This window comes from Pseudophryne corroboree, chromosome 8 (genome assembly GCF_028390025.1).
Source record: "Pseudophryne corroboree isolate aPseCor3 chromosome 8, aPseCor3.hap2, whole genome shotgun sequence".
In the NCBI taxonomy this organism is placed as follows: Eukaryota; Metazoa; Chordata; class Amphibia; order Anura; family Myobatrachidae; genus Pseudophryne; species Pseudophryne corroboree.
The window spans coordinates 28,452,627-28,472,705 of NC_086451.1; the positions used below are offsets into that span (position 1 = coordinate 28,452,627).

General features: G+C 47.4%; 1 protein-coding gene across 4 annotated transcripts in view; it reads left to right on the forward strand.

Annotated features, from left to right (window-relative positions):
- The window catches only part of ZNF618 (zinc finger protein 618), a 69,158-nt gene extending 49,733 nt beyond the window's left edge, over positions 1-19,425 (forward strand). For 3 of the 4 annotated variants that reach the window (XM_063936136.1, XM_063936134.1, XM_063936133.1), the window contains 4 exons: positions 2,342-2,425; positions 14,792-14,869; positions 15,311-15,409; positions 17,124-19,425. In XM_063936136.1, coding sequence (XP_063792206.1) covers positions 2,342-2,425; positions 14,792-14,869; positions 15,311-15,409; positions 17,124-18,664 — 1,802 coding nt within the window. In that variant the 3' untranslated portion in view covers positions 18,665-19,425. The remainder of the gene's footprint in view (positions 1-2,341; positions 2,426-14,791; positions 14,870-15,310; positions 15,410-17,123) is intronic. The other variant, XM_063936135.1, reaches the window with a different exon arrangement.
- Positions 19,426-20,079: the final 654 nt, after the last annotated feature.

Sequence of the window (20,079 nt, forward strand, 5' to 3'; positions counted from 1 at the left end):
GATACGGTGTGGACGCCATGCGCAGGACAAGGGCACGCTCAGCCGGACGGATTGGGGGTGGTCACAGCTTCGTATAATAGTGGTTACAGGATAGGATAATAATGCTTTACTGTCAGCTGTTTGAGGATAAATAATAATCTTACAGACCTGCGAATGGTGACAAAAATGGCCGTAAAACCTAACATTGAAGAAAGTTACAAAGAGAGAAGTATCTAAACTGCACATCCCTCACTGCCGCAGTGCGCACATTGATTTGTGATTCCGGTCGCAGTGAGGATTGTTTCACAAGTGATTGGCAGGGAGCGACTGTTTTGTGAAAGATAACGGGGCATGGCGGCAAGAAGGTGGGACTATTTTCAGGGCATGTATCAGTCACCAATTGCAATCCTGTCTGCTGGAATCGCGTCTGCGGCGTCTCACTTGCGGCTGCCATAGTGACCGTAGACGCATTCAGAGAGTCGGCGTCTCCCCGGATCTGCGTCGATAATATGTACGCCGTTGCCGGCAGCTACGAGGCCTCAGGTGGGACGTCTCTATACAAATCCCAGCGGCTGTAATATTAGCATATTTTTGCACATCCAAAAATGGCAACTGCGGTTGTATTAGCGTACCCAGTATATTGTGACAGCGCAGTTATCAGCCAATAGAGAAAGCTCCGCGATCCAAGCTAGGACAGGGTTATTGTCAGCCGGTTTCAGGGAATCTCCTTGGTACAAACACAGTAAACCCCGGTGAAATGGTAGAACCTTATATATTTTGATTGTCCTTGTCAGCCAGATGGAATAACTTCAGCATACAGCCGTGCAGTCTCCACCGTAACACATTAGCAGCAGTTACTGTTTAGCTTGGCACTGCCATAGCATGCCACCTTTCCAACAAGCCCGCTGTAACGGCCGTAGCCTCCGATAAGCATGGTTATTTTGCAGTGGATTAAACACCAGCCTAGCCGTGAAGTGGCAGCCACACAAGCTCACAGAATGAGACCACCAAGCGTGACGCACATAAAAGTAATCTGTCCTCGATTGCAATGCTTACCACCAAGTTACATGCTGCCCTTGGAAGCAACGTCAGCACAGAAACTGTTACTTAAGGAGCTTCACGGATTGGGTGTCCGCGACCGAGCAGCAGCACACAAGCCTCCGCTCACCATGCCGGGTATAGGATGGAAGGATGAATCCCGATGGTATCCGTGATCTACGCTCTCTAGATAGCCAGTCAGTAGGTCGACACCATATGGTTGACATGGTCAAAAGGTCGACAGGTAAAAGAACGTGTTTAAGGTTAATAGGTACAAAAGGTCACAGGTTCAAAGGTCAATATGACAATGGTCGACAAAAGTTTTTGGGGGTCTACATTGGCTTTAACCGTGGTCACATATCATGAAACTGAAAAACTACAAAAAAACAACCTGTGCCGACCTTTTTTTGTGTCAATCTTTTGACCCTGTCAACCTGTTGTGCCTGTCAATCTTTTTTTTACAGTCTACCTTGCAACATAATCCATATCAGCCATATGGTAAGTCTGACGTCCGGGTTTGGCAGATGCCAGGAGAAGACTGAATATGTAGAGTTTGGTGGAGGAGGGCTAACGGTCTAGGGCTGTATTTCATGGTTAGGCCTGGACACCTTAGTTCCAGTGTAGGTTCAACGTCCGTCCGTCCCTCTCTACTGCATGGCAATGCCCCTGCCCCCCCTTTCTTCCCAAAACACAAAGAGAGAGCCATCAAATAGTGGTTTACCAAGTTTGGGGTGTAAGAACTTTCCCTGGCCTCAGTCCCATCCAACACCTTCGGAATTAATTGGATCGCCGACTCTGAATGACTTGTTCGGCAATGTTCAGTAAGTAACGTGTTTCTGGCCTCGCGGTGTAGCGGTCTAGCGTCTTTTTCACTTGATTGTGCGTCTTAATAGCAATGAGATGCCACAAAGCCGCGTCACAAGACTGCACTGGTTTATTTGGTCTGCAACATTTGTATATCTGTGTGCGACTGAGTCTGAATCTGCATACGAAGTGCTACAATGCAGCGGGCCCTTTTTTTTTGCGACACGTTCCATTGTACTTTATGTACATATTCATTCTTAGTCGCACAGAGATATACAAGTGTCCTATTAATCAGTGCAGTCTCATGAAGCGGGGTTGTCGCATCGCATGGCCATTAAGACGCACGTTCAAGCAAAACAAATGCTCGAGATCGGGGACCCGGTGCACCGAGAAGTGCTCGGGGCAACGCCAGCAGAGGTCCTCTCGTGTGCAACTGACGTTACTTTACTTCTTGTTTATTGGCCGACGTGGAGGGCAAATAGCAAATAATCATCTTATTATCTCTGTTTTGATGTTTAAGGCAAAGGATGGAAGAAAAAAATTAAAAGGAAGGAGGAAACGAGTAACAAGTCTGTGAAAGAGGAGAAAAGCTGTAAAGCAGAAGGTAGGTCTAACGGCGGAGAGCGAACGCTTGTTACTTGTGTTCCCTGCGTATCCCCATAGACCTGCTGTAACACTGTGTTTTATCTGACCTTGCAAAAAGAAATATTAACTGTGTTTATCAAGGAAGGATATGTCATGTAGATAGTCGTGCATTTATGTTGGAGGCCAGATCCTATAGATCTGATACAGTATCTGGGGTATAATATAGAAGGTCGGTGAACTTGAGTAGGCTAAGGTAGGTGTGGATGACCTTAGAACATGCGGGAATGAGTCTGAAGTCCTGTTGTAGCACTCACATCCCAAAAATCATGCGGTATAGTCCCACGATCGCTGTGGCCATACTTCTACCAGAACATGGGGGTTATTACAGTTCATGAAAGGAGGGTAACCATACAGCCTTACTGTACATTAATGTAAGGTGCCGATACAGCCTGGGAATTAATTCCAGCTTATTGTATAGTCTTGGCCAAGTTCTATTTCCAGGCAGCCATATTGTAATGACTTTTCTGTCCGAGAACTCAAAATCAGTGTTATAGTCTAATGCAGAGGTTCCCAAACACAGTCCTTGGGACACTCCAGTAGTCCAGGTTTTAAGGATATCCATGCTTTGGCACAGGTGACTCCATTTAGTACCTTAGTTTCATTATACCATTTGTGCACAAGCAAGGATATCCCTAAAACCTGGACTGTTGGGGGTGCCTTGAGGACCACGTGTGGAAACCACTGGTCAAATTCCCAGCAAACTCGCCTGCACGGATGTTCCAGTATATGCAGATTTGTCACACAAGTTCTATTTTATTTCTTGTAATTAGACCTGTGCTTAATCACTTAAGCTGACCAGCTGTCCATCGGCGGCTAAATCGGACAATGGGGGTCATTCCGAGTTGTTCGCTCGCAAGCTGCTTTTAGCAGCTTTGCACACGCTACGCCGCCGCCTACTGGGAGTGAATCTTAGCTTATCAAAATTGCGAACGAAAGATTCGCAATATTGCGAAAATACTTCTCTGTGCAGTTTCTGAGTAGCTCGAGACTTACTCTGCCAGTGCGAACAGTTCAGTGCTTGTCGTTCCTGGTTTGACGTCACAAACACACCCAGCGTTCGCCCAGACACTCCTCCGTTTCTCCAGCCACTCCCGCGTTTTTCCCAGAAACGGTAGCGTTTTTTCACACACTCCCATAAAACGGCCAGTTTCCGCCCAGAAACACCCACTTCCTGTCAATCACATTACGATCACCAGAACCAAGAAAAAATCTTGTAATGCCGTGAGTAAAATACCTAACTGCATAGCAAATTTACTTGGCGCAGTCGCACTGCGGACATTGCGCATGCGCATTAGCGACTAATCGCTCCGTTGCGAGAAAAAAATAACGAGCGAACAACTCGGAATGAGGGCCAATATATGGTTTTCCAGGTCTTATTTAGCTTCATTGCGGTTGCACAATGACCGTACACTGTCTTCCATATATTTTGTCCACAATCACAACATCCAAAGTCCTTACATAGACCGTATAACGTCAACAGGTAGAAAAAAATCGAAGTGTTCAGAATGTTGACACTGACAGAATGTCGACAATTTTCACAGTGTTGACTCGTACATACTGTAATGTCAGCACCCAATTTTAATAGTAACTCGAAAATTTTTGTTGCCGATGTTTTGCTGTATCGACAAGTTTTAACCATGTCGGCGTTATGATATGCAATATTATGGCATTGGCCTTTTTGCTGCTGACATTGCAATTGTCGACATAAGTCACTACATTCCCTGAACAATCTGGAATATCGCCCTCATCTTTACTTACCGGTTTTGTAGAAATCATTATCCGGGTGTTTGGGGGCCACACAAGCTCCGACGTTGGACCAGGTGTCCGATAGTGATTGCGTGTTTTGCGGAGTGTTGGCGGCTGCATGTTACAGGCAGGAAAAACAGAAAATGCAGGTGCACACTTCAAGCACTAAGTATACTAATAACCAGAACAATTATAATTAACTCTACAATTTAATATGAAGTAATAATTAGGGTTCTTAGTACACGTTTGGCCAAATAATACGAGCCCACCTATCACGACAAGGTGAACCTTTACCATGTGGGTCCCTAATACTGATACTACTGTATGATATGGGTACATATTGTGCAACTCTATGCATACTGTATGTGGGTAAACTGTTTGGCATTCATGGATTTGTGAATATTTTATTTGTAATTTAAGTCTTATCGGTCATCATCAAACTGGCTTTTCAAAGCTGTAATTAACCTGCCAATTGCTGATTATTTAGCCGACTACCTGGAATTAGTAGATAGAATCAGCCTGCCAGATAACGGTGAGAAGCCAAATAATATTGCTTCACCTTGCGCAATTCCAACATTCCATGTGTGGGGTGATTCGGTTTATTCTGTTGTTTTTTTATTTTGCAGTAAATGCTAAAATAAAAAAAATTACACAACCCCGTCCCAACATATAGAATATGTTACATGTGCATGTAACATATTCCTGCGGAAGTGCAGTGGGCGGGGCATATGGAATGTTGTGGCTTCAGACGTCACTCCCTGGTGCATAACAAGCCCCAGATCAAAGTGTTCCGTCTGCTCCCTTCGGCGAGGGCCACTGTTATAGTGTATACAACTTTTTGGTCTATTTTGCATGTTTTACCCAAAAGTAAAAAAAATCCTCAAAGATGGGCTTTTCAGGTACTCTGCCATTTGGAGCGTTATTGGTTTTTTTTTTTTTTTTTTTTACTGTTTACCTACGGACCTTGAAATCTTAAATGTTCTTTAGGTAGGCTCCTCTAATCATTTCTCAGTATAATTCTATTTTCTCTGACGTCCTAGTGGATGCTGGGGACTCCGTAAGGACCATGGGGAATAGCGGCTCCGCAGGAGACTGGGCACAGCTAAGAAAGATTTAGGACTACCTGGTGTGCACTGGCTCCTCCCACTATGACCCTCCTCCAGACTTCAGTTAGAATCCTGTGCCCGGTTGAGCTGGATGCACACTAGGGCTCTCCTGAGCTCCTAGAGAGAAAGTATATTTTAGGTTTTTTATTTTACAGTGAGATCTGCTGGCTACAGACTCACTGCAGCGAGGGACTAAGGGGAGAAGAAGCGAACCTACCTAACTGGTGGTAGCTTGGGCTTCTTAGGCTACTGGACACCATTAGCTCCAGAGGGATCGACCGCATGGAACCGGCCATTGGTGTTCGGTCCCGGAGCCGCGCCGCCGGCCCCCTTACAGAGCCAGAAGCAAGAAGAATCCGGAAAATCGGCGGCAGAAGACATCAGTCTTCACCAAGGTAGCGCACAGCACTGCAGCTGTGCGCCATTGGTCCTCATACACACTTCACACTCCGGTCACTGAGGGTGCAGGGCGCTGGGGGGGGGCGCCCTGTGAAGCAATAAATACACCTTGGCTGGCAAATATATCACAATATATAGCCCCAGAGGCTATATATGTGATAAATACCCCTGCCAGAATCCATAAAAAAGCGGGAGAAAAGTCCGCCGAAAAAGGGGCGGAGCTATCTCCCTCAGCACACTGGCGCCATTTCTCCCTCACAGCTCCCCTGGAAGACAGCTCCCTGGCTCTCCCCTGCAGTCTACACTACAGAAAAGGGTAAAAAAGAGAGGGGGGGCACTAAATTTAGGCGCAATATACATATAGCAGCTATAAGGGGATATAATTTAGTTAATCCCTGATTTATATAGCGCTCTGGTGTGTGCTGGCATACTCTCTCTCTGTCTCCCCAAAGGGCTTTGTAGGGTCCTGTCTTCTGTCAGAGCATTCCCTGTGTGTGTGCGGTGTGTCGGTACGGCTGTGTCGACATGTTTGATGAGGAGACTTATGTGGAGGAGGAGCAGGTGCCTATAAATGTGTTGTCACCCCCTGCGGGGCAGACACCGGAGTGGATGGACTTGTGGAAGGAATTACGCGAAAGTGTCGACTCCTTACATAAAAAATTTGACGACATGCCAAATGCGGGGCAGCCGGCTTCTCAGCCCGTGCCTGCCCAGACGTCTCAAAAGTCATCAGGGGCTCTAAAACGCCCGCTACCTCAGATGGCAGACACAGATGTCGACACGGATACTGATACCAGTGTCGACGACGAAGAAACTGATGTAATGTCCAATAGGGCCACTCGTTATATGATTGAGGCAATGAAAAATGTTTTACACATTTCTGAGGTGACCCCAGGTACCACAAAAAAAGGGTATTATGTTTGGGGAGAAAAAACTACCAGTAGTTTTTCCCCCTTCTGAAGAATTGAATGAAGTGTGTGAACTAGTGTGGGCTTCCCCCGATAAAAAATTGGTAATTTCAAAAAAATTATTAATGGCGTACCCTTTCCCGCCAGAGGATAGGTCACGTTGGGAAACACCCCCTAGGGTGGATAAAGCACTTACGCGCTTATCAAAAAAGGTGGCACTGCCGTCCCAGGATACGGCCGCCCTAAAGGAACCTGCTGACAGAAAGCAGGAGGCTCTCCAGAAAGCTATATATACACACACTGGTATTATACTGAGACCAGCTATTGCCTCGGCATGGATGTGCAGTGCTGCAGCTGCATGGTCAGACTCCCTGTCAGAAAACATTGACACCCTAGACAGGGACACTATATTGCTAAACGTAGAGCATATTAAAGACGCTGTCTTTTACATAAGAGATGCACAGAGGGATATTTGCCGGCTGGCATCAAAGATAAGTGCACTGTCCATTTGTGCCAGGAGAGGGTTATGGACCCGGCAGTGGACAGGTGATGCAGATTCTAAAAGGCACATGGAAGTTTTGCCTTATAAGGGTGAGGAGTTGTTCGGGGATGGTCTTTCAGACTTAGTGTCCACAGCAACAGCTGGGAAGTCAGCATTTTTGCCACATGTCCCCTCCCAACCAAAGAGAGCACCGTATTATCAGGTGCAGTCCTTTCGCCCCCAAAAGAGCAGACGGGGTAGAGGCGCGTCCTTTCTGCCCAGAGGCAGAGGTAGGGGAAAAAAGCTGCAGCATACAGCCACTTCCCAGGAACAAAAGTCCTCCCCCGCTTCTTCTGCTAAGTCCGCCGCATGACGCTGGGGCTCAGCAGGCGGAGCCAGGTACGGTGGGGGGCCGTCTCAAAAACTTCAGCAATCAGTGGGCTCGCTCACAGGTAGATCCCTGGATCCTTCAAGTGGTATCTCAGGGGTACAGGCTGGAATTCAAGACATCCCCCCCCCCCCCCCCCCCCCCGCCGTTTCCTCAAATCTGCCTTACCAACGACTCCTTCAGAAAGGGAGGCTGTGTTAGAGGCAATTCACAAGCTGTATTCCCAGCAGGTGATAGTCAAGGTGCCCCTACTTCAACAAGGACGGGGTTACTATTCCACAATGTTTGTGGTACCGAAACCGGACGGTTCGGTGAGACCCATTTTAAATTTGAAATCCTTGAACACGTATTTAAGAAAATTCAAGTTCAAGATGGAATCGCTCAGGGCGGTTATTGCAAGCCTGGAAGAGGGAGATTACATGGTATCTCTGGACATCAAGGATGCTTACCTGCATGTCCCCATTTACCATCCTCACCAGGAGTACCTCAGATTTGTGGTACAGGATTGTCATTACCAATTCCAGACGTTGCCGTTCGGCCTGTCCACGGCACCGAGGGTATTTACCAAGGTAATGGCCGAAATGATGATACTCCTTCGGAAAAAGGGTGTTTTAATTATCCCATACTTGGACGATCTCCTGATAAGGGCGAGGTCCAGAGAGCAGTTGTTGGTCGGCGTAGCATTATCTCAGGAGGTGCTACACCAGCACGGTTGGATTCTGAATATTCCAAAGTCTCAGCTGGTTCCGGCGACACGTCTACTGTTCCTGGGGATGATTCTGGACACAGTCCAGAAAAAAGTGTTTCTCCCAGAGGAGAAAGCCAAGGAGCTGTCATCTCTAGTGAGAGGCCTCCTGAAACCAAAACAGGTGTCGGTGCATCATTGCACGCGAGTCCTGGGAAAGATGGTAGCTTCCTACGAAGCGATTCCATTCGGCAGGTTCCATGCCAGAACCTTTCAGTGGGACCTGTTGGACCAATGGTCCGGATCGCATCTTCAAATGCATCGGTTGATAACCCTGTCTCCAAGGACCAGGGTGTCTCTGCTGTGGTGGCTGCAGAGTGCTCATCTCAGAGAGGGCCGCAGATTCGGAATACAGGACTGGGTCCTGGTGACCACGGATGCCAGCCTTCGGGACTGGGGTGCAGTCACACGGGGAAGAAACTTCCAAGGACTTTGGTCAAGTCAGGAGACTTCCCTACACATAAATGTTCTGGAACTGAGGGCCATTTACAATGCCCTAAGTCAAGCAAAGCCCCTGCTTCAAAACCAGCCGGTTCTGATCCAGTCAGACAACATCACGGCAGTCGCCCATGTAAATCGACAGGGCGGCACAAGAAGCAGGACGGCGATGGCAGAAGCCACAAGGATTCTCCGATGGGCGGAAAATCACGTGTTAGCACTGTCAGCAGTGTTCATTCCGGGAGTGGACAACTGGGAAGCAGACTTCCTCAGCAGGCACGACCTCCACCCGGGAGAGTGGGGACTTCATCCAGAAGTCTTCCAACTGATTGTAAACCGTTGGGAAAAGCCACAGGTGGACATGATGGCGTCCCGCTTAAACAAAAAGCTAGAAAAATATTGCGCCAGGTCAAGAGACCCTCAGGCGATAGCTGTGGACGCTGTAGTGACACCGTGGGTGTACCAGTCGGTTTATGTGTTCCCTCCTCTTCCTCTCATACCCAAGGTACTGAGGATAATAAAGAAAAGAGGAGTAAGAACTATTCTCATTGTTCCAGATTGGCCAAGAAGGTCTTGGTACCCGGAACTTCAAGAATTAATCTCAGAGGACCCATTGCCTCTGCCGCTCAGACAGGACCTGCTGTTGCAGGGGCCCTGTCTGTTCCAAGACTTACCGCGGCTGCGTTTAACGGCATGGCGGTTGAACACCGGATCCTAAAAGAAAAGGGTATTCCGGAGGAAGTCATTCCTACGCTTATTAAAGCTAGAAAAGATGTAACCGTACAACATTATCACAGCATATGGCGAAAATATGTTGCGTGGTGTGAGGCCAGGAAGGCCCCAACGGAGGAATTCCAGCTAGGTCGATTTCTGCACTTCCTACAGTCAGGGGTGACTATGGGCCTAAAACTGGGTTCCATTAAGGTCCAGATTTCGGCTCTGTCGATTTTCTTACAAAAATAACTGGCTTCACTGCCTGAAGTTCAGACATTTGTTAAGGGAGTGCTGCATATTCAGCCTCCTTTTGTGCCTCCAGTGGCACCGTGGGACCTCAACGTGGTGTTGGGTTTCCTAAAGTCACATTGGTTTGAGCCACTCAAAACCGTGGATTTAAAATATCTCACGTGGAAAGTGGTCATGCTTTTGGCCTTGGCTTCGGCAAGGCTTGTGTCAGAATTGGCGGCTTTGTCATGTAAAAGCCCCTATTTGATTTTCCATATGGATAGGGCAGAATTGAGGACTCGTCCCCAGTTTCTTCCTAAGGTGGTATCAGCTTTTCACTTGAACCAACCTATCGTGGTGCCTGCGGCTACTAGGGACTTGGAGGACTCCAAGTTACTGGACGTAGTCAGGGCCTTGAAAATTTATGTTTCCAGGACGGCTGGAGTCAGGAAGACTGACTCGCTATTTATCCTGTATGCACCAAACAAGATGGGTGCTCCTGCTTCAAAGCAGACTATTGCTCGCTGGATTTGTAGCACAATTCAGCTTGCGCATTCTGTGGCTGGCCTGCCGCAGCCTAAATCTGTAAAAGCCCATTCCAGGAGGAAAGTGGGCTCATCTTGGGCGGCTGCCCGAGGGGTCTCGGCTTTACAACTTTGCCGAGCAGCTACTTGGTCAGGGGCAAACATGTTTGCAAAATTCTACAAATTTGATACCCTGGCTGAGGAGGACCTGGAGTTCTCTCATTCGGTGCTGCAGAGTCATCCGCACTCTCCCGCTCGTTTGGGAGCTTTGGTATAATCCCCATGGTCCTTACGGAGTTCCCAGCATCCACTAGGACGTCAGAGAAAATAAGAATTTACTCACCGGCAATTCTATTTCTCGTAGTCCGTAGTGGATACTGGGCGCCCGTCCCAAGTGCGGATTGTCTGCAATACTTGTATATAGTTATTGTTAACTAAAGGGTTATTGTTGAGCCATCTGTTGAGAGGCTCAGTTATATTTCATACTGTTAACTGGGTATAGTATCACGAGTTATATGGTGTGATTGGTGTGGCTGGTATGAGTCTTACCCGGGATTCAAAATCCTTCCTTATTGTGTCAGCTCTTCCGGGCACAGTATCCTAACTGAGGCTTGGAGGAGGGTCATAGTGGGAGGAGCCAGTGCACACCAGGTAGTCCTAAATCTTTCTTAGCTGTGCCCAGTCTCCTGCGGAGCCGCTATTCCCCATGGTCCTTACGGAGTCCCCAGCATCCACTACGGACTACGAGAAATAGATTTACCGGTGAGTAAAATCTTATTTAAAAGTGTTCTCATTTGTACAAGAAATGTTCCATGGTTGCAGATGTGAGTACCAGATGTTGTGGTGATCGGTACACTAGAGCTCCCAAGTACCCCGGGCTATTTCTAGGACTCACCATTTGGCTTTTAACACTGCAATAACCTCTACTCCATCTGCACATCCTGCCTAGATACCACCGGCACATGCGCCCCAGTGCTGCTGCCCCTCCTTATCCTTGATGCGCTGCAATAACCTCTACTCCATCTGCACATCCTGCCTAGATACCACCGGCACATGCGCCCCAGTGCTGCTGCCCCTCCTTATCCTTGATGCGCTGCAATAACCTCTGCTCCATCTGCACATCCTGCCTAGATACCACCGGCACATGCGCCCCAGTGCTGCTGCCCCTCCTTATCCTTGATGCGCTGCAATAACCTCTACTCCATCTGCACATCCTGCCTAGATACCACCGGCACATGCGCCCCAGTGCTGCTGCCCCTCCTTATCCTTGATGCGCTGCAATAACCTCTGCTCCATCTGTACATCCTGCCTAAATACCACCGGCACATGCGCCCCAGTGCTGCTGCCCCTCCTTATCCTTGATGCGCTGCAATAACCTCTACTCCATCTGTACATCCTGCCTAGATACCACCGGCACATGCGCCCCAGTGCTGCTGTCCCTCCTTATCCTTGATGCGCTGCAATAACCTCTGCTCCATCTGTACATCCTGCCTAGATACCACCGGCACATGCGCCCCAGTGCTGCTGCCCCTCCTTATCCTTGATGCGCTGCAATAACCTCTACTCCATCTGCACATCCTGCCTAGATACCACCGGCACATGCGCCCCAGTGCTGCTGCCCCTCCTTATCCTTGATGCGCTGCAATAACCTCTGCTCCATCTGTACATCCTGCCTAAATACCACCGGCACATGCGCCCCAGTGCTGCTGCCCCTCCTTATCCTTGATGCGCTGCAATAACCTCTACTCCATCTGTACATCCTGCCTAGATACCACCGGCACATGCGCCCCAGTGCTGCTGTCCCTCCTTATCCTTGATGCGCTGCAATAACCTCTGCTCCATCTGTACATCCTGCCTAGATACCACCGGCACATGCGCCCCAGTGCTGCTGTCCCTCCTTATCCTTGATGCGCTGCAATAACCTCTGCTCCATCTGTACATCCTGCCTAGATACTACCGGCACATGTGCCCCAGTGCTGCTGCCCCTCCTTATCCTTGATGTGCTGCAATAACCTCTGCTCCATCTGTACATCCTGCCTAGATACCACCAGCACGTGCGCCCCAGCTGCAATAACCTCTACTCCATCTGTACATCCTTCCTAAATACCACCGACACATGCAGCCTAGTGCTGCTTCCCCTCCTTATGCTTGATGCGCTGCAGTAACCTCCACTCCACCTGTACATGCTGCCTAGATACCACCGGCACATGTGCCCCAGCTGCAATAACCTCTACTCCATCTGTACATCTTGCCTAAATACCACCGGCACATGCACCCCAGTGCTGCTGCCCCTCCTTATCCTCGATGCACGTCACCTTTAAGCGTCAGCGTGTACGTTTCTGTATTGAAAGCTGCCTGAATGCTGCATGGTACCTGTTGTAAAAGGAGCTTGCACTCCATCGGAGGATTTGTCTTACAGCTGTTTCCTTATTGCTAAGGTGACTGATTTCTGCATTATTGGGAGACATTGTCTTCCAGGGGCATTCAGTCTAACATAGTAGCAGTGACTTGCCTAAAGAGCTTACAGTCGTCATGTTGGCTGTCCCTGGCCCGAGCAACGTTATGTCAGCGGTGTCTGTGTACAGTTGAGCTTTGTAATGGTGATTAATTCGGGAGCTTACAGCTTGGCACTACAGTATGAATCCTTGCCCCGAGCACCTTATCATTTATGGTAATTACAGTGTGCAAGGGCTTGTTGCTTAGTGATGTTGCAGGCTTATCCTCTGGGAAGCCAACATCACAAAGAGAGTAACCGAGGGCTGGGGCGCCCCGTGGAATGATATTCGTGGAGCTTACACTCTAGATTCCCTATCACATGTACACACACACACACACACACACACACACACACACACACATTACAGAGAGTGTATCAGTCACATCAGTCCCTGCCGCCGTGGAGCTTACACTCTTTGGGGCTGATTCACTTGTGGTTGGTATTTTGATGTGTTGCGATGACAGGTGATGTATGCGGCGCTTGTACCACAGCAACGGTCACAGTGCCCTTGGCGCCGAAGCTTGATTGACGAGTTGTGTACATTTTGGGGGAGGTGGTGCAGAAAACAGGAGTTGCGCCGGCCCAAGGGGCCAGTGTTGGCGTCTTCCAATGCATATTTAGTGGCCCTGGCTTGGTAGTTGTGGTATACTTAGGGTTACTCAGATGGCCGATGCCTGCACGATGGTGATCTGATGTCGCGCCTTAGGACACAGCAAGTAGATCACAGAAGCCGGCGGTGGGCGCCCTGTCATTGAAGATGCCTCCTGCGGCTTTTGCATAATCTTGCACAGCTGTACAGAGCCGCAGCGGCTGTGCAATAGACACATGGGCACACACACGCACTAGGGTTACGTTTTGCCCGAAGCCATTTCAACTTTCCAGTTTGTTTTTTTAGAGTATGGGAGGAAACCCATGCAAAAGTGAGTGTACGTATAAACTCCACACCGATGGGCAGTGTCGGGAATTGAACTCTAGGCCTCAGTGAGTTGAGTGAGTAATGCTAACCACTGCGCCGTCACTCTACCAGTTCTGTTATCACATTACGAACAGAAGTGGCTACTTCTATGGGTATTATGATGTTTAGTGATGGGGCAGCCACTTCGTGGGATTACGTCCATGTTAAAGCGCTCAGTCTCCCGCCTCCGTGCTGATAGGGCAGTCCCTGAGTGGGGGCAGAGACTCGGAGGAGACGGGCAGGGAGTTGAGCGCGAGGAGGCTTAGGAATAGAAGTATACTAACAGGGGTGAGAGCAGAGGAGCGGGGTGTGTTTTAGTGTATAATGTGGGTGTGCCACGCGCTGGTTGTAGATAGCATAAAGAAAACATTATCCGGCTCTGTGGCAGAAGTATGTTAAGGATTCTGATCTGTGGATAATGTTTGTTACTAGTTGCTTAATTAAAAATTGTCGAGTGTTGGCAAAACTCAGCCCACCTGCAGAGCCCCTTGCATGCATTACCCGAACTATATATAGGGTGCATTGGTCCAGTACAGAGATTGGTCAGGTATCATTTAGAGTTGACGGTCAATGTGGTGGCTAATGACCAAAGCTTGCCTGTCTCTGCATCCACGTGACCACATGGTACAGACATGGGGCACCGGACGCACCGTGGCATAGCTGCGGCGCACAAGTAATGTTCTCTCATTCCAGGACCTACTTAGTCATAACCTCTGGTATATCTCTACACACCCCTCATCAGTCACGGACAGGAAACTTCTATTAAAGACCAAATCCAACTATATATTGACTTTATTGCTCATAAAAGTAAAGTTCCTCCAAATGTACAAGACCTGTTTCGGTTTTTAAATTTGCGCAGTGCAGCGTTTGATACCATATTTGTCTTTAATAGCGACCCGGCCGGCCAACTGTAAATGATGCTCAACTGCATCATGTGACCACTTCTCTAGAGACAGCTCATGTCAAGCTTGACTCCTTCCCTCCCCCCCCACTTATAGGTCTTCAGGAGATGACATCTTGGAGTCTTATTTTTTTACATTTGTTTTTAGAGAAACAAGGGTGTTTCAAGGGGCATTCCCACCATGTTTACAAACAAAAAGGGCTTGTAGCGCCAAAAAAAACCCCTATTCTTTGCCGTATATAAGTAGATTGCATTGTGAGAAGTCTTTTTGAAACCCCCAATTGTTCTCTCACAGAACCGTACACTTGTGGGGCATGCGGAATACAGTTCCAGTTTTACAACAATCTCCTGGAGCACATGCAGTCTCATGCTGGTGAGAATACGTGCCAATTCATTGTCGTTTACTTGTAAAATAAAAAAATATATATATATATATATTGTCATTTAGGTTTTCTAGGGACTAGCATTGTATCGGGTTCCAAATTAGCTCCTTGATTGTAATCTGGTATATTCTGATTTATTAACTTGGTTAAAACTCAGGATTGAGAGGAGTAAAGCCATCCTGTTGGCTGAGGAGGGCCTGGCTTGTGAAAGGGCGGTCCGTGGACCTCCCAGACACGCGTGCTTTTATCTTCATTAATCGGGTGTGCTTGTGCAGGGTCATAGCTATTGTGGTCATCACATGTCCTAACTAACCCAGTACAGGCTCACTGGGCATTCTTGTGTGTTGCTGCTGTCATTGCGATCTTCTTCTTTTCTCCTTCAGTATCTACTCACGGGATCCAAATCTCTCTCTCTCGTTTTCTTCCTTTAGCTGACAATGAGAACAACATCGCCACCAACCAGTCCCGACCACTGCCGCCCTCCGAGGAAAACTGGAAGTCGCAACCCCAAAGAAACAACACAAACAACAGTACGTATCTGTGTGTGTGTGTGTGTGTGTGTGTGTGTGTGTGTGTGTGTGTGTGTGTGTGTCATAGTAACAGAAACTCATTCCCAACGCACCATGGAGGTTGCTATTTGGCGGGATGAACCAGTATTCAGCTGATAGATTGACTAGAAAAAACACTGTGGGGGATATTCGGTTAGCCGGGGTAATTTAATGCGGTTAATTGACACCGCCACCCCGCCCGCCACCGGGATATTCAGTTGTCCTCGTCAGGGATTTTGAGGCACGCATAACAAAATCCACCGATTACCAACCCTTACAGTCCCGTTTTATCGCAAAGACACATAGGTCCAGTATTTTATTCAATTGTTGTTTGCCCCGGCAGGCACTAGATGGCACCAAATGGAGCAATTCAATTGTTGCTACCTTTGGGCTCGCATGCAGCTGGTGGGGGGACACATTTCAGCTCGCAGCCTACTGAGGTGCGAGCTGAAAAGTGCTAAAACTATATGGTTTGGGCGGCTAAACTCAGTACTAATGGTGCACACAGTGGGGAACAATAGAATAGCTCAAGTGGGCACCCATTATGTTTGGGCGCCTACAAAACAATTGTATCGCCCCCTATGTGTTTCTGCCCGAAAATAGAAAATGTTTTGGCCGGAAGAAAAAAATGGTGTATAATTGGGTACGGGGGAAAAAAATCAGCGATAAAGGAGGAAGGGTTTTCACAGTTGAAAAATTTGGGAGTACGGGGGTCATTGTTACAAGATTATGCCTATACACTATTCTACAAAGCCTTAAGCTTTCCGTACATCTAGCAGTTTGAACAGTCACTGTGGTTGTTTTATTACCACTGGGTGTTTGGATTAAACAAATGGTGGCAAATCCTATTAATGTCCAATGGTGATCGTCCAGAACTGACACAATCGAGACAGACGATGAACACCATCTTTCGGTGGTCATCCAGCACTCCCTTTGGGGGAAAAAAGCGGCTACACAAATGTATATAGCTCCCTTAGAAATGAATGGCGGGAGCCTCTCCGTCGCTGTACAGGAAAGGGTCGGTGTTGCTGCGATCTCTACCTTATTCTAATACACATGGCCGGTGGCCAGACCGTACACTTTGGCTTTACCCTGTGACTCGGTGGGTACTGATGCACAGTAAGTGGAGAGCCTGGACTCCCAGCGCTGGTCAGCTGTCTTGGACGCGGCTCCCCTCTAACCCGTCTTCCGGACGCAGTGCCGGCAGTGTGCTAACAGTCCAGTAGCTTTTCAGTGTGTAAACAGGTTAACCCAACGCGTTTCATCACTCCATGTGACTTTTTCAAGGCAAGCTAGTTGGTGTCCACAGAGTACTTTTATCCCCTTGTCCTGTTCCACCCATTCATTTCTAAAGGAGCTATGTACGTTTGTGTGTTTAATGTTTCATATGTGGTTTAATTTTCACTCCGCTCACTGGAGTATGGCTCCGTTTTTAAGATGAACATGACCTGGCAACGTGTGTGTCGTCATCCGGCCGCTTAGCATGAGCGCAGGTGGAACAAATGCGTCCATTTAGGCAATCTCTGTTGATAGGCCAAATTGGGGAGGATCTGCCATGTGCATAGCGCAGCATTCAAACCAAATTCGTAGTTGATCGTTCAGAACTGTTTAGGCACGTAGCTGTGGCAGAACCCATTGAGGGAGACTTTAGGAATTTAATCGTTGTCTTATTTTTGTCCTATTTGTATTATTTTAGCAGCAGCAGTGGCAGTGGCTACAACAGCGTCTGCGGCACCGGTGCCAATCGCCAACAACTCTCTCCCTGAAAAGGAACGCCAGCACATTGCAGAACGACTGCTGAGGGTTATGTGCGCCGACCTCGGAGCCCTGAGCGTGGTCAACGGGAAGGACTTCCTCAAGCTAGCACAGACTCTCGTAGACACTGGAGCGCGTTACGGGTCTTTTTCTGTAAATGACATTTTGGGCAACATGAACACGCTGGCTTTGAAACATTTACCCCGAATGTACAACCAAGTGAAAGTCAAGGTGACCTGCGCCCTGGGGAGCAACGTCTGCTTAGGGATCGGGGTCACCTGCCACTCGCAAAGCGTGGGAACGGACTCCTGCTACGTACTAACTGCATACCAGGCCGAAGGGAACCAGATAAAACGCTACGTGCTGGGAATTAAAGACTTGGATAACAGAGACAGCGGAGAGTTCATCCACCAGTGGGTGCAGAATGTACTCTCGGAGTTTGTTATGTCGGAGATCAGGACAGTTTATGTGACGGACTGCAAGGTCAACTCTTCCGCTTTCTCCAAGGTTGGGACCTGTCTGCGTTGTTCGGCTTGCTCCTTGAACTCTGTGGTACAAAGCGTGTTAAACAAACGCACCTTGCAAGCTCGCAATATGCACGAGGTCATAGAACTTCTCAATGTTACAGAGGAGCTGGCTGGGTCCTCCGGAATTGCTAGGGAGACTTTTGGCTCCTTGGAGGAAAGCTGTCCCCCTCCCTGCTGGAACTCTGTGACGGACTCCCTCTTGCTTGTTCATGAGCGTTACGAGCAGATCTGTGAATTTTACAGCCGGGCAAAAAAGTTGAACATTATCCAAAATCTAAACAAACATCTACTGAGTAACTTAGCCGCTATACTAGCCCCGGTGAAGCAAGCGGTCATCGAGCTCAGCAACGAACGCAAACCAACCCTGCAGCTCGTTCTTCCCACCTACGTCAAGCTGGAGAAGCTCTTCACCTCGAAAGCTAATGACGCCGGAGTCATCAGCAAACTCTGCCACCTCTTCCTGGAAGCTTTGAAGGAGAACTTCAAGGTTGAGTCTGCCCACAAAGTGGCCATGATTTTGGACCCTCAGCAGAAACTACGTCCAGTTCCGCCATACCAACACGAGGAGATTATTGCTAAAGTCTGCGAGCTAATTAATGAAGTGAGAGATGGGGTGGAAGAGGCCGACTTTGAGACTCCAACCAAAAAACCCAGACAATCTACCGACACGACCAAAGTTCAGGAAGAGGACCGGTTGGGGAAAAATGAAGTTTATGACTATTTGCAGGAGCCTCTCTTTCAGGTGACACCTGACCTTTTTCAATACTGGTCGTCCGTTGCCCAAAAACACATCAAACTCTCCAAACTTGCCTTCTGGCTGCTGGCGGTGCCAGCTGTTGGCGCCCGGAGCGAATGTGTAAATATGTGCGAACAGACATTGCTTATTAAAAGGCGGAGACTTCTCAGCCCGGAAGACATGAATAAGATCATGTTTCTCAAATCAAATATGCTTTAAAAAAAGAAAAAAAAATTTTTGGAGCGGGGTATAACACTTATTTTAAATAAAACACTGTTCCAAAAAAAAAAGAAAAAGTGAATGACAAAAGGAATTCATGCTGAAAACACTGTGGACCTCAAAAAGGAGAAGCTAGGAACCAATTCCTTATTTTTTAGTTTTTTGCTGAACTAGAGAGACGCAGATTGGAATAATGTTTTTTGTTTTTTTGTTGGATTCGTAACAAGTTGCATAGAAACAACAGCGACTCGTTAACACTCCAGGCAGCTGACCTCCAAAGTCACTTGAAAATGCATTTCTACATTTCTCAAAATCGGTTTATCTCTACTTATAACAAGTATTTATTTTCAGGGTACTGACAGGGCCTTATTACATACAGTGTATGTGGGTAAGGCAACCTTCAAATCACAAAAATACAGAAAATACAATTTTATCTGGGAAAACAACCCCGTTAAGGGAACAATTTGGAGCCGTTAAATGACTTTAAGAACTAGATTGTCGTCGCTAAACTCCATTCCCTATTTTGTGTTAATGGTTTGAAGAATCTCTTAGGAATGAGTATTGTATATTCTAAAACGGAAAGTAACCCCCGTTGAATTGTTCTTCTTGGGGTTCTTGGTTTTCGTAAAAAAAATTTTTTTTTTTTTTTTTTTAGGTCTGTTCTCTAAACTACTGTATTCTAATTCTGCTGTTATAACTCACGTTCTTTGTTCACTGTTAATTTGTTTTATCCGAATAATATAAAGCTGTTTTAACACTTACGAACAGTCTGGAATGTAACCGTAAGAAAATGACAAGCGGCGATGGTGAATGTACACACTTGGGCTTTGTGGCGCACACTATAGCTGTAGCACAATTGTCTCTGTAATGCTGGGAGTCAGACACACTGACAGGCGTGGCGCCCTCTGCTGCTGGGAGGTAATTAGTGTGGTGGATGGGGATTTATGAAAGGCTTTTGAACTGTTTGAATTTAACTCTTAAGGGTCACGTATAAATCTAGGGTCGCTGAAAAATATATATATATATATATATATTTTTTTTTTGTTGTTCTTTTCTTGGATGCAGGGTACCAGTTCTGATCTTCAGTTATTTAGTTGTACCCCCTCCAAACAAAACCTCTTCTGTAACAGAGATTTGTCACCTTATAGTGTCTTGTGCCCGCCACATAGAGTGGAGACCTTCAAGGTTTGGCATTATAGATATGTTCTGTGCATGGATAATATAGCCTATTTGGGCAACACCATATCAGTCAGATGGTTGCTAGAGAGAGAGAAAAAAAGTTGAGCTTGAGCCAAAAATATATATGTATACTGATCCGAATTATAATAAATATGACTTAAAGTTCCCGCTAATTTAAAATGTAAGGCTATTAGAAGTCACAGAGTTGTTCAAAAAAAGGTTGATGAAGAAATACA